The following is a 14,030-nucleotide window of genomic DNA, read 5'->3' on the forward strand; positions in this document are numbered from 1 at the left end:
GATGTTACATTTAACCTCTTTGAAAATTCATATAAGCCTTTCAAAAAACCAAACGATGAATTATTGTATATTAATATTAACTCAAATCATCCACCCCAAATTCTAAAATAAATCCCGATTTCAATTAATAACAGACTAAACCAAAACTCCTCTAATGAAAATGTATTCAATTCCTCTAAACGAATATTTGAAGATGCCCTAAAAAAAAGTAGTTTTGAAAATTTTGAACTTAAATTTGACCCTGAAGAAAAGAATACAAAAAAACGAAATAGAACTAGAAATGTAATTTGGTTCAACCCCCCAATATAGCAAAAATGTTTCCACTAACATAGGAAAAATGTTTTTAAAATTGGTCGATAAGCATTTCCTGCCCTCTAATAAATTACATAAAATTTTTAATCGAAATACAATTAGAGTTAGCTACAGTCGCATAAAAATATGGAAAGAATTATAAAAGGTCATAATAATGCTTTGTTAAACAAAAAAGAAATCCTAAATGAAAAAACTACAGAAAATTGTAATTGTAAGCAAAAAAACAATTGTCCAATGAGTGGAAGTTATTTATCAAAATATGTGGTATATAAATGTGTTGTTTCCTCTAAGAATGTACCAGTAGTAGAGAAATGTATGTTCTGGCTTTTTTTAGTGGTTTTTGTTTTTTTTCTGGCCGATTTCATTTTCGACCATTTATCCAGCCACAATTTTATATATATTTTAAGATATAAAATTGACCACAACTTTTATGATCGATTTTAACTGTAATAGTAAGCTAAACCAATGACATGAAAACTTCCAGATTGTCCAACTTGTTCATCACCAGAGTTTAATTTGACTACCAATCTTCTTCCTTGACCAACACTAGGCATAGAATCTTTAAAATTTCTGTAAAATGAGATAGTAGTTGCTGAATCAATTGATGATGCTGTAGTACCACTGATTATTTGCATCTACATATCCACTAGATAATGAATAATTACCATAGTTGTATGGAGTCCAAGGTGTTATAGTATTGTTAGCATGTTTAGGAGGAGCGCTACCATCGTACATTCGTACTCTTGATTCCCACCAATTTCCAGACATACCAATAATATGCATTCTAATATATTTTAAATAAACCCCATTACCCTTTCCTGCAGTATCTATCAATATATATTCACTACCATAAGATGTGTAAGTATATCTAAATACATCAGATCGTAAAGTAAGATCTGCGATGTAAGGTGGTGAAGATAGATTTCTAGCTACAAAAGGTTGTATCCAATATTTAAGATCTACTCCAGTAGCGTTATAAAGTTCAATTTTTAAAGTTTGTTTAAATGGCATATCAAATGTAAACTATCCTCCAAATTGAGTAGAAGTATGCATATTACATCCTTGCAAATGGGCCACCAAGTGGAGAACACAAAAAATCACAGGCTAGACCATTAATATCCATTCCAGTATTAGTTGTAGTATAAGCTAAATTTCCTATGCGAAGTTCGCCATCTGCGTATATTTTAAGAAATACTTTACCTGCTACAGGTGGTCCAGTAGTAATAGATTTATATAATGCTAGCCATAGTTTTCTTAGGATACCACTGTTATTATTAAATGATATAATATATGCATCTGTTCCCTTATCACCTGTACTTGATGGGAGAGATTGATTTTTCGATCCAAGACATGTTAAACTTGAATCTGGTACTTTTTTTAAAATGTGAGAAGTAGGTACTACATGGTCAACATAATCTTTTGTAGCAACATCATTTGGATGTATAGGAGCTGGCACATTTTCTATTGTATTACCATTCATATCAAGTTTATCAGTCATATTATTTAGTCCATCTCTTCTAATAAATGTGTTATTAGCTTGAGATATTGTTAATCCGTTTACTATTGATTGTGTATTTGAGTTTAAAGTTCTTCTGAATATATCGACAGGCATTTTATATATGTAAGATTTATATATTATAATATCATCATAATATGAAAAGTCATATTTATCAATGTTTCTGATGTAATGGATTTCTAAGTTTACGTTATCATTATTACAGTAAGCGTCTTTTACTATATCTTTTATATCTTTGTTTATTAAATCTTTATCAGCTCTATTAGCAAATATAATTATTTCATTTTTACTAAGTAAAAGAGTTTTTAATTATAATTCTCTATTTTCCATTTTATATACGCAAGAAAATTATTTATATCATTTTTTTTTTTTTAAATTTTTTTGTAAATTTATATGTACACTTCTATAATATTATACAAGTTTATAAATGGATCATATTTATCAGTGTTTTGTATGATATAGATTGAAATATCAACATTATTAATACATTCTTCACCGTAGTATTTGTAATATTGTTTTACAGCTTTTATTATTTTTTGATTAATTATTTTAATATTATTTGTATATATCTTTATTAATTTTAATTTATGATCGTCTAATAACAAAGTTTTTAATATTACTTTTTGTTTTTTATTTATTATCATTTTAAATAAATAAAAAATATTTATGTCATTTTTTGTATCTTGTATAGTATGACTTTGGGTGAAGGGAGGTGGTGTTTCTTTAATGCCTATCGTCTTAATGCCTATCGTCTTAATTTATAATGTCCGTATGCTAAAGTGTGAATTCCATCTTCTAAAATAACTCTTTTATTATCGTCTGCATTTAATGCAATTTTATTTATTTCTTCAGTATATACTTCATGTGAATGGGATCTTATTACATTTATTTTCCTAACTTGATCTACTTTATTTAATAAACAATGTTTATAATCTTCATGTGTTATATACTTTTTAACAACATTCTTTTTTATTCCTTTACATTTTTTAATTTTCTTTTCTATGAATTTTGTATGAATACAACTTGGATCTGAGTCCGATAAATTCTTCAATTTGTGCTCCACCTGCTTCATCTTTGAACATTCCAATTACTTTTTTATTTCGATCAATTTTAAATCCATTATTTATTGATGGATGTTTTGGATCAAATTCACTTGTATCCAATTTACTTTCAATATCATTTTAAATATCATCGTAGAAATCTTCTGTTTTTATTTCATATGCTAATGAATCAGTATCTGTGAATAATTTTGCTCGATCAGCATATTTTTTCTTTATGTAATCACAATGAAATTCATACATTAGAGTTTTGCTTAATTCTAAAATGCACATTCCTAAGTAAATTGGTTTGTTGTACATTAATTTTGTTATTTTCATATGTATAGCTATTAAATTTTCATCAAATATTGTTCTACTTTCGTAGTTTGGTCTCGATGCTAATTTAACAGCTTCATCTCTGTTAGTTATTAATCTAACATCGACTCTGTTCTCAATGTTCTCCATTGTTTTTCCAAATACTGAATTATTCATCAATTTGAAAAAGTCTTTTTCAAAATTCGCTAATGCCTTCATCATTCAATTTAGAAAAGAACAACACTTTTGGAGGTAATTGGGTTTCATTAAATTTATCAAAAGAACCTACCCAATCATAAGGGTAAATACCTTTTCTTAGTAGTAAATCTAATTGTTTCCCAGAATACAATTTTCCAATATTTTTACATTGTTCTTTTAATAAATTTTTTGATAAAGCATCTAAACTAGAAGGCATAAATCTATAACTATCTAAGAAACGAATTTCACGCTTAATTTCAATATTCTCCCCCTCATTATTAGTAAACTCTCAAACTTTAATTTCTCTAGAAAAGCTAATATATTTTTCTTTGTTGTTTGGGATACAGCTCAATTTCCCTTCAGATAATTTCTTTATAAACAAGTGAGAATCATAGCCAGATAAATTGTGAAATAGAACTGGAAAGAATTTTGGAATTTTATATTTAAAGTTACAACTATTATGAGCAGCTCCTCTATATTTTCCATTAATATGGCAGTGATCACGCAGTCGATCTTCTCCTAAATATTCTTCACAAATGTGACATTCAGTTGCTTCATCAAAATCATATTTATTTTTATTCGTAAATATCAACTTTTTTGGAAACTTAATCATATCACAAATTTTCTTAATATCTTCTTGTAAACTATCAACAAAAATTTGTGCAACATCATCTGTTTCACTACTTGCAGTAAATATGACTGGACTGCTTTGATAAAAACTTTCATCAAAACGATTAATGTAGTAGCAGAACGAACTAGGTGTATGCTTTTGATACTGTTTAGTATAAGATTCATACGGATTTGGTGTACAAGTATTAATGGGTTTAATAAAACTTTCAAAGTCTGCATACACAACAAATGGTACTCTCATCGACCTATTATGATGAATAAATTGCATTGTTGAACCTGGATTAGGAAGTTCAATGCGCACTGAATCATGTGTATTACAATATAATTTGTGTTTAGATAATGATTCTTCAGAGTTATATCCAATAAAGCAATTTCTAAATAATGTTTAGCATTTGTTCTTTTTGATTTTTGTGATGAAAGTAATCTACTTAAACTTTTTATTAAGCAGTAATGACTTTTTTCTCCATCTGAAATTAATAATAAATCTACTAAATGTTTGCGATCATTATCTTTTGAAATACTGGAAAATCTATTTTATCCCAGTTTATATTTTCAGCTTGATCTTTAAGATCTTTATCTACTCTTTCAGAATTTTTAGCTGTTGGATTTAATGCTCTTGCAATACACCACTTAAAACATTGATTATCTTCATTCATTATATTAGTTATTGCTTTTTTAGTTGCTAAATTTTTATCAAGTGGAATATATGATTTAGCTTTAATAAGATTATACTCAATAAAATTAATATCCATCTTTATAATAGAAACAAATCTCCAATTTGATCTTAGCTGTTGAAATGATGATAAGTTTTCTAAAATTTTAGATTTTGCTTCTTCATAAAACTCATCTAAATTTGTAGATTCTAATACTCTTAAACTCTTAGTTGTAAACGGCACATCTGCAGTTATAGTTTCTCCTGTTATAATACTCGTCTTCTCCATTTCACAAGTGATAACTATATTCACTTTTGATCCTCTATTTTTATTTAGTATTTTAATTGCATTTTTCTTAGCATCTTTAATGAAAGATTCTGCATCATATCCATCTACACCTTTAAATGTAAATTGTTTTGTCACATTTTTAATTGCTGATTGTGATAATTTAAATTCTATTTGTTTTTTGTATACTGTATTAGAAACTATAGATTTTATTGATTCTATTTTTCTTTTAATATCAGATCCTGTATCTTCTACTTTCTTCTTAATTGGATTTGGAATATATGGTTTAACCCACTTTAAGACATCATTATAGCTGTTGACGATATAAGACGATACATTTTTTGCAGCTGTTGTCAACTTTGAAAATAGTCCAGGAACTAAAATAGGTGCTTGAACTGATAATGGAATTGGTTCATCAAGTATATTCACATATATATAATATAGTCACATGCGAATGTCTCGGTTCATTAACTGGTCTCTGAGATAATGCATTAATAAGATCACTTTTTCGCATACTATAATAATATTTAATTTTTCGCTCTTTAGCGATTTTTTTTAATTCTTTTACATTTTTGCTATTCATATCGTTTTCCATTTTATATATGAAAGATATTTTTTATTATAAAAAATTTATTTATATCATTTTTCAAAATTTTTTTTCTTGTTAAAATATTTCACATGATAAATTTCATTTAAATATTATACACACCCCCATCCTCTAACTCTACAGTAATATTCTACTGTTCGCAGTTTTTCAAGTTGTCTCTCATTTTGAATAGTTGTTATTCTATATACAAAAGGTTCAGGAGTTAATATTTCTGATGATATGTATGGAATCGGTTCGTCAAGTAGGTCTTTCAGACCCATGCGAAGTAGGTCTTTTGCATCCATAAGAATTATGTTTTCCATTTTTTATATAGCAAGATTTTTTTAAATCTTTTAAATTATTATTTATTTCTTCTCTTTTCCAATACAAACTGCATGACGTAGGCTTATACATTCTATAAAATTCCATAGCTTTATCTCCCATTTTTATATATTTTTAAATCCTTAGATTATTAAATATTTTACAACTCATCATCTGATTCACTTCCTAAATCTAAATCGTTCATTATACTAGTAAAATTAAAAATCATTTTAACAATAACTACTTCTTGAAGTTTAACTTGTATTGACTCTATGATTGAACCAATAAAAATACCTTTAATCTTTAAGCATCCAATAGCTTCACATCTTTGTTTGATATAACCATAAGGTGAAGCTATAACAAGTGATTTTACTGTATCCTTCGGATTTACTTTGCATTGATCCGAAGGATTTACTTCACTTTTAGTTTTTCTCCGACGAAAAACTGTAGTTACTTCTAAATCTTTATTACTTGTAAATAACTTTCCATATATGATTGGAGGTTTATCTGCATTATATCTTAAAATTTTTAAATTAGTAAGATTAACTTTAGATTTTTTTATCTTATTTTTATATACTTCAAATTGATATCTACAAACTTTTCAATAGATTCAATCATTGCAATAAACTTTTCTTGTTCATCAGATTTTTCTTTATCACATATAAATCACATTGAATAACCATTAAGTTTATCATTTTTAAAATCTCTATTTTCACACACACCATAGGAAAAAGAAGGTAATGTTTTAATGAGAACAGGACCAGCACCTGTTGGATATTTATATGCAAGTTGTAATTTTTGATATGGAACTGGCTTATCAGCTTTGAAAATATCTTTTACAAATAAATTTTTAATATCAAATGATTCAATTGTTATAAATGCCATTATTTTTAGATATAAAATATTTATTTAATTTAATTTAAGAAAAAATATTTTTACAATGTAGAATTTTTTTACATTTTTTTTAACTTTTCAGAATTGAATACTTCAATCTTATATCCATTATCAACCTTTCCATCACGCGATTCAAAATATTCATATCCATTTTGAGTTTCTTTCATAGCTCTATATAATGATTTGTATTCTATTTCTTCCCCTGTATCTACTTTTGTTAATTTAATAGTGACTGGCTTTTTCTTAATTGATCTCAATCTTTCATATTTTGGATCTATTTCTTTTTTCTTTTCTTTTATCTCATGTATTCTAGGACGACCAACAGGTCTTTTATCTACATTTTCTCCTTTTACTTCATGAATTCTAGGACGACCAACAGGACTTTTTTCATCAGTTGATTCTACTACTTTTGACATTATTTTATCTTTATCTATCAACTTATTATCTATAGCTAGCATTAATAATGTTATATAATTGTCTGATGTTTTTGTTATATTATTTTCTCTCAATAGATTTTGTAAATCTTTTCTAGTATAATACATTTTTATTATGTAAAGAGAAAAAATTTTTAATTCATTTTTATATGAAATTAATGAATTTGAGTAAGCCTGTTTCCATCTGATTGAAAGTTTAATAATTTATCTGATATTACAAGAGCATATGCCATAGTATTTGCTGGTACTGCAGTATTAAATGTTGCATTAATTGATATATTTACTATTGATGAATCTAATCTTTCTCTTTGATTACTAACATCAAAAACCATAATTGGAAATAAATCTCTTTATTCAGTATATAGAATGTTTCCATTTGTAATCAAGTCACTAGTTCCATAAAATTTTTCACTAAAATCAGATGCAGTACCATAAGCTAATGAATACTTCATATTTGGAAATGATAGATTATAGTTAAGTTCAGGATAATTTTATATTACTAACAACAACTTACATATTTTGCAAGTCGCAATGATCGAATAATGAAGGATTTGTTGTTTGATCTAATAACTTATTTGTTTGAAATCTAACAATGACATATCTAGGTCTTTCAGAAGATGCCTTTGGACTAAGTTGTCAATTAAATGATGTAGTTTATGGTACTGCCATACTATTAAGACGACGCCCTCTGTAAGCTGATTGGATAGTTACTTTTGATGATATCATACTGAGAAGTTTAGATTCTTGTTCAAATGATGGATCTAACTGTGGAATGTATAATGCTACTTTATCAAGAACAACTTTACCAGCACCTACATTATTAGCTCTAAATATGGCATTATTGTCACTTCCTCTAGTAAGAGTTAATGTTTGTATAAATCCAAAAACAGATTTGTCATAATCATCGCAGAAACCAAAAATGTGGTTTAAAGGTATACGAAATGAAAATGCTCCCTTTGTAGTTGGTTTTTGTATTATTACTCCTTGCCTAATTGCAAATCCAACGTTATCTGTTAGCGATGCTGTTGTTGAGAAATCTTTATACCATAATTGATTTAATCCCTTTGAAACTTGAAAGTTGTTAGAATATTTTAACAATCCAAGCATTATTGTAGCTACACCTGGATTATCAATTGTCTCTACATCTGTAGATGATAATTTATATGATATCCTATCGAATAGATACATGATACCATTATTTATTAAAGATATTACATCTGTATTAACATAAGCTGTCCCATCATTTTTAAGAAGTGCTCCTTCAACTAAAATATAAGCTTTAGATGGTAGTGTATATAAATCAGTTTGATCAATTGTAATTCTTATGTCTCCGCTATTTAGATTTGTACCAATTATCGGATTATCGGCATAATATTGACATCTTTCAATTCCTACATCTTTCATTGGCTCATCATAATTAAATTCTTCAGAAGTTGTCATTTTTTATATAAAATAAAAAAAAAATTTTTATCTGATAATGAATTGTTAAAATAATCTGAGCCCATTCTCTTTTTTAACTAATTCTTCAATTTTAATAGCATTTTCACTTCGAATTGATTTCTTTGGTTTTATTGAAAATCCATATGATAAATTACTAAGATTTGCTTCATTACTTTGTGTTCCAGATCTAATCAAGTTTGATAATAGCTCTTCACTTTTTTTATCAAGATTTGATTTAGATACTTTATCAATTAATTTTTTTTCTTTTTCTATTGCAGTATTTTTAGCAGTTTTTATTGCTGATAATGATAGTTCTTTTCCTGCTGATTTAGCAGCAGTTGATGCACTTTTTCCTTAATCAGTAGCTGCAAGCTTTTTAACCATTGCTGATGATACTTTAGTTATATTTGATGCTGCTGCTCGTCTAAACATCTCTCTTAGAGTATCGAAAAGTCCACTTCCTCCAATAACATGCTTTTTAATATATCTCTTATTTTTAATGATGATCATTTTTATATACACAATTTTTTTTTATTCATACTGCTAGAATATTTTGTATTGCTTTATATTCTTCACTATTTAATATACCCTGCCTTAGTAATTCATCGCTATTTGCTACAGTTTCATTTCTTGATGAATTATTACCAGCCTCCCAAGCAGCTATTCGCAATCCTAACATTTCAACTAATACATTAGGATCGTTTGGAAGAATTACAGTTTGAATTACAGTTTTAATTCCTCTCTTATCCTTAACTCCACTTCCTTTTCTCTCATACTCGAGTTTTCTCCTTGCTCCCTTCATATCCTTCCAAATTGGAGATATTAATTCATTGTATTTTTCACTTCTTGACGACATTGGTTTGTTTGGATTACTAGAAGTAATTGCATCTGTTTGTAGTAATATATCTCTATAGTTTTTAATATCTTCATTATTATATACTTCTTTATTTGGATTAAATTTTGTTATCAATTCCCACAGACCTATTGTACCAATATATTCTTTTCCATCAATATTTATATTATTTTCATCAATAGTTATTGGCTTTTTACCAATGTATAACTCTCCATCTTTAGAATGTATTCCAAATACTGTATCTGTAGACTTTTTGCTTGATGTATATAATCTAAGATAATCCGTTGCAATTTTGCTTAACTTTAATAACTTTGAACTATCAAACTCAATCTTAGATGCATAAGGATCCTTTTGATCCATACGGAGTAGATCCTTTTGATCCATACGGAGTATCTCAGTATTTGGAAAAGTAAGTGCTAATTGATCTTTCAACGTTGATATCCCTTTACTTATACCAGATTGACTCTCATGAGTGGACTATACAACTTTGTCAAGTCTTGATTAAAATTAGATTCACCAATCTTTTCATTAAAAGCATTTTGTTGTACTATTTTTTTCAAAGCTTCTTATTCTTCAATAGCTTGATTTCTCTTTTCAGGATCAGTAATTTTTAATATTGAAAAAAAAAAAAATATAACACAACATAGAATTTTATGTTATGTTTTTATTTATATTTTTCAATATTAATTATATTTTTAATTTCATAGTCTTTATAAGTGACGTCATCTGATTCTAATAATCCTGTTAGTACTGCAATTGATAAAATACTTTTTATTAATTTTTTTTCTTTAAAGTCACACTCTAATTGAAGTACATATTTATCTATCATTCTCAATTTATAATTCTTTTTAACATTACTCCATTGTTTATTATGATCTTTAATTTCACTTTCTACTTTATAAAAATCACTATCTTCATTCCAGATAAGTTTATAAAGTTTATTTCTCTCATCATCACTATAAGTTGATGGTATCTGAAAGTTTCCATAATCAGTGATAAATATAGAGTGACTTCCTGAATCAACAATAAAACCTCCTTTTCCAAATCCAAGAAGTTCCAAATATTTTTTTTTATTCAAATCTCTTTCACGTTTACTACATTCTAAAAAGAACGGATAAAACATATTTATTAATAAATAATAAATATATTAACCTATACATATAGTTATTTTATTTTTCATTTTTTTGATCCTTCAGATTTACTTCGCATTGATCCTTCGGATTTACTAAATCTCATTTGAAGTAAATTAATCGCTTCTTCTCTTCCTTGATTAATTAATGATATCTTAGTTTGTTCATCAATATCTTTTTTATTTTTTGTCCTAATCTACACGCATAACTTTAAACTTTTCAAATTTGCTGAGTATCAGCTCAAATTCTTTATCATCTATTTTCCCATCTACTAAAGCTTTAGAAATATAATCGCTTATCGTATTCAATTTTGAACTAGCAAGTATTTTAATGCTTTTCTGCTTTTAAATTTAATTTTTTATTCACTTGACCTCCTTTCAATGAAAGAGCTCCAATCGCTAATGCTGCAACTTCACATGATATAGCTATTGGAGTTGCTACTATTGTGGCTAAAAAACCAATTCCAACAGCTCCTAGTGTCATTGTACTTCCAATTAACACTACATCAACAGCAGAAATTACTTTTATTGCCTTATGGTACTTTTTACTTAATGTTAATCTCTTTTCTCTCTCAATTTCTATTTCTTTTTGAATTTCACTAATCTTATTCAGACGATAAGCAATAGGATCTATCTGCTGTATTTCAGTATATTCATTTGGTAAAGTCGGATATAATTTATTTATACTTGAATTATTTAAATACTCCATTTTATAAAGCAAATAAAAACTATTTATTTTACTAAATTAACATAGCATAATACATCACCTTTTTTAATTGTTATATCTTCATTTGAATTATTGTTTTTAATAATCACAACAATATCATCAACTGATTCTGATACAATAATGTTATCTAAACTTAGCATTTTTAATTTTAGACTATTTTCAAAAGAAATTAATACAAAACTAGGATCATCAATTTTTACACCTATTTGGAAAGATATAACTTTATGTGACTTAAATGCTAATTTAATATCTTCCTGTGCAAATATTTTATATTTAGACCTATCAACTATTAATTCCTGCTTATTATCAAAAGTATCATTAAATACAAAATAAAATTTTGGGTCTTTTATAACAGTACAAAGCAAACTAGTATCTACTAATCCATAATTAGGAGTATTAATAATACAACTGAAGTGGCCGGAAGTGGCCTCTCATACCAAAAAGCTCTTTGTCTTTTATTTATAAATTTATGTATCAGAGGATGATATACCATTTTTATATATCAAGATTTTTTTTAGATTCATAAAAAATCTTTGATTTTTTAAATTCTTTTTTTACAAAATCAAATTCAAAACAGGTATATTAGCAAATGGTGAATTAGGCCCTAATAATAGACCTGCTCCAGTTCTCACATAACCATTTCCAGCACTTAAGTATAGTCCATCTCCTAATGATCCTCCACTTTTCCATGGACTCATAAATAATCCGCCTCCCATTTTAGTGAACTTAATTCCTTCTCCATTTTTAACTTTATAAAATCTTTTTTTACCAATACCATTTCCAGCAATTTTATTAATCAGATTGTTCCCAGTTGCAGCTCCTACACCTGTAAGAAGTCCTGTTGCTAGAGACGGTATTACTTTTGATGCTAAAAAACTTCCAGCTGATCCTAAAAAAGGTAAAAGTGCTCCTAGAAATCCTCCGTTCTTTATTTTAGCATTGCTGCTAAAATTTTAGCACTACTTCTTTACCATCTTCATATGCTTTTGAAATTTTATTCATCTTTTTGTTTGTATTTGTTACAGCTAATGCATGTTCTCCATTAAAATCTGAATGTGATAATTCAATACTAACTCCAGTCTTTTCACTGATTGCTTTTTCAATTTTTTTCAATTGTCCTTCAGAAAGATGTATTTTAACATTAGTATAATTTGTCATTTTATTATAAGATTATTTTTTTTCTCTTATAAGAGAAAAAAAATTTAGATTTCACATAAATGTGAAATCTAATAGAAATTTTTATCACCTCTTAAATTAATTTGATTTCCATCTTGATCAACTATTGTATTTACTAATGTTGAAATTGAATCTAACAATACACGTTGATATATTAAATTAATCGGTTCTTGAACAATTTTATACATCTGGAAAAAATGAATATATAATTTTTTGTGTTTTTCCATCAACATATGAATCTTCTACTATACTAGATGTAACGTGTATAGTATTCACTTTTAATATTTTTACAATACTTTCAGATTCATAATAACCTGTTATATATATTCGATAACTAAAACCTAAAGTTGAACGTAATGTATTGTTATTAGCTCCAATTGTTATAGCTGGAACTCCTGATCACCGTTTTTAATTAAAAATAATTCAATATACTTATTTATATCATCAATCTCATATGCTTCTACTGGAAGTAGAACATCAAACCAAGTCACCCCATTATCAGGACTGAATCTAAAATTGTTATTTGATAAATTAATATTTGGAAAACTATACTATGTCTCTAAACCAACTAGAGCCATTTCATATTGTTTATTTTTATCCAGTTCAATACTATAACTAAATTTAGTTACTATTTCACTACTGTCTCCGTTTACATATATGCAAGGCATTTTTTATATATTAAAAAATTTATTTATGAAGAATCTTTAAAAAATCAAAGAATTTTTTATAGATCTTAAGGATCTTTAAAATAGTCAGATGTAATATAAAAATTATCAAATCCACTTCTATACTTTCCATCATCTTTTTCAGAAGATAAATCTATTACAACAAATCCATGCTTTTTCTTCCATGCAGTTCTACATAACTTTTTAAACTCATCCTCTGACATATCACTCGATACATGATCTTTATAAATATGATTTAAATTCTTTGAATTTTGTGGAAATAAACAAATAAAATTTGCATTTTCTCTTATAGTCTGTCTAGGCAACATAAAATAATTTTGTGCAAGATAGAAACAATCTACATTACTATGCCTCTCTCTTATATAATACTTCTCACATTTATTTTGCTTTGTCAGTTGCAAATCATCAAATGTCATTAAACTATTATTACTAGCATCGAGATCTTCAGGATCTGGTACATCATCTGCTGTCTCAAAAAATTTACACTCCGTATCAACTTTACTATTTTTCTCATTAAACGTTTTTGAAACTTCTTCAATAACTTCTTCAGGATTTTCTATTTTGTCCTGATACTTAAACAAATTAAGAATAACTTCTTTTGGTAATTTTTCTTCAAAAGATCTTTTTAATATTTTGTATTCAGGCTGAAATAGAGATTTTCCAAAAACTTGTAAGTTATTATAATCTAACCAACCAGGTCTTAAAAGTAAATTTAATAATAAAGTAGTTTTTCCTCAACCTGACTTTCCAACAATAATTCCTCTTATACTTTCAGGTAACAACTTACTATTATTTCGTTTATTTCTTTTTACGTTCCATGATAAATCGACAACATCCA

General features: G+C 26.9%; 1 protein-coding gene across 1 annotated transcript; it reads right to left on the reverse strand.

The window, feature by feature from the left end:
- Positions 1-7,835: 7,835 nt before the first annotated feature.
- Positions 7,836-8,621, reverse strand: LOC136081344 (uncharacterized). Its single transcript, XM_065798656.1, has one exon. It carries the CDS (start codon positions 8,619-8,621, stop codon positions 7,836-7,838), a length of 786 nt encoding a protein of 261 aa, XP_065654728.1.
- Between the last annotated feature and the right edge of the window lie 5,409 nt (positions 8,622-14,030).

The sequence above is a fragment of the Hydra vulgaris genome, chromosome 06 (assembly GCF_038396675.1).
Source record: "Hydra vulgaris chromosome 06, alternate assembly HydraT2T_AEP".
In the NCBI taxonomy this organism is placed as follows: Eukaryota; Metazoa; Cnidaria; class Hydrozoa; order Anthoathecata; family Hydridae; genus Hydra; species Hydra vulgaris.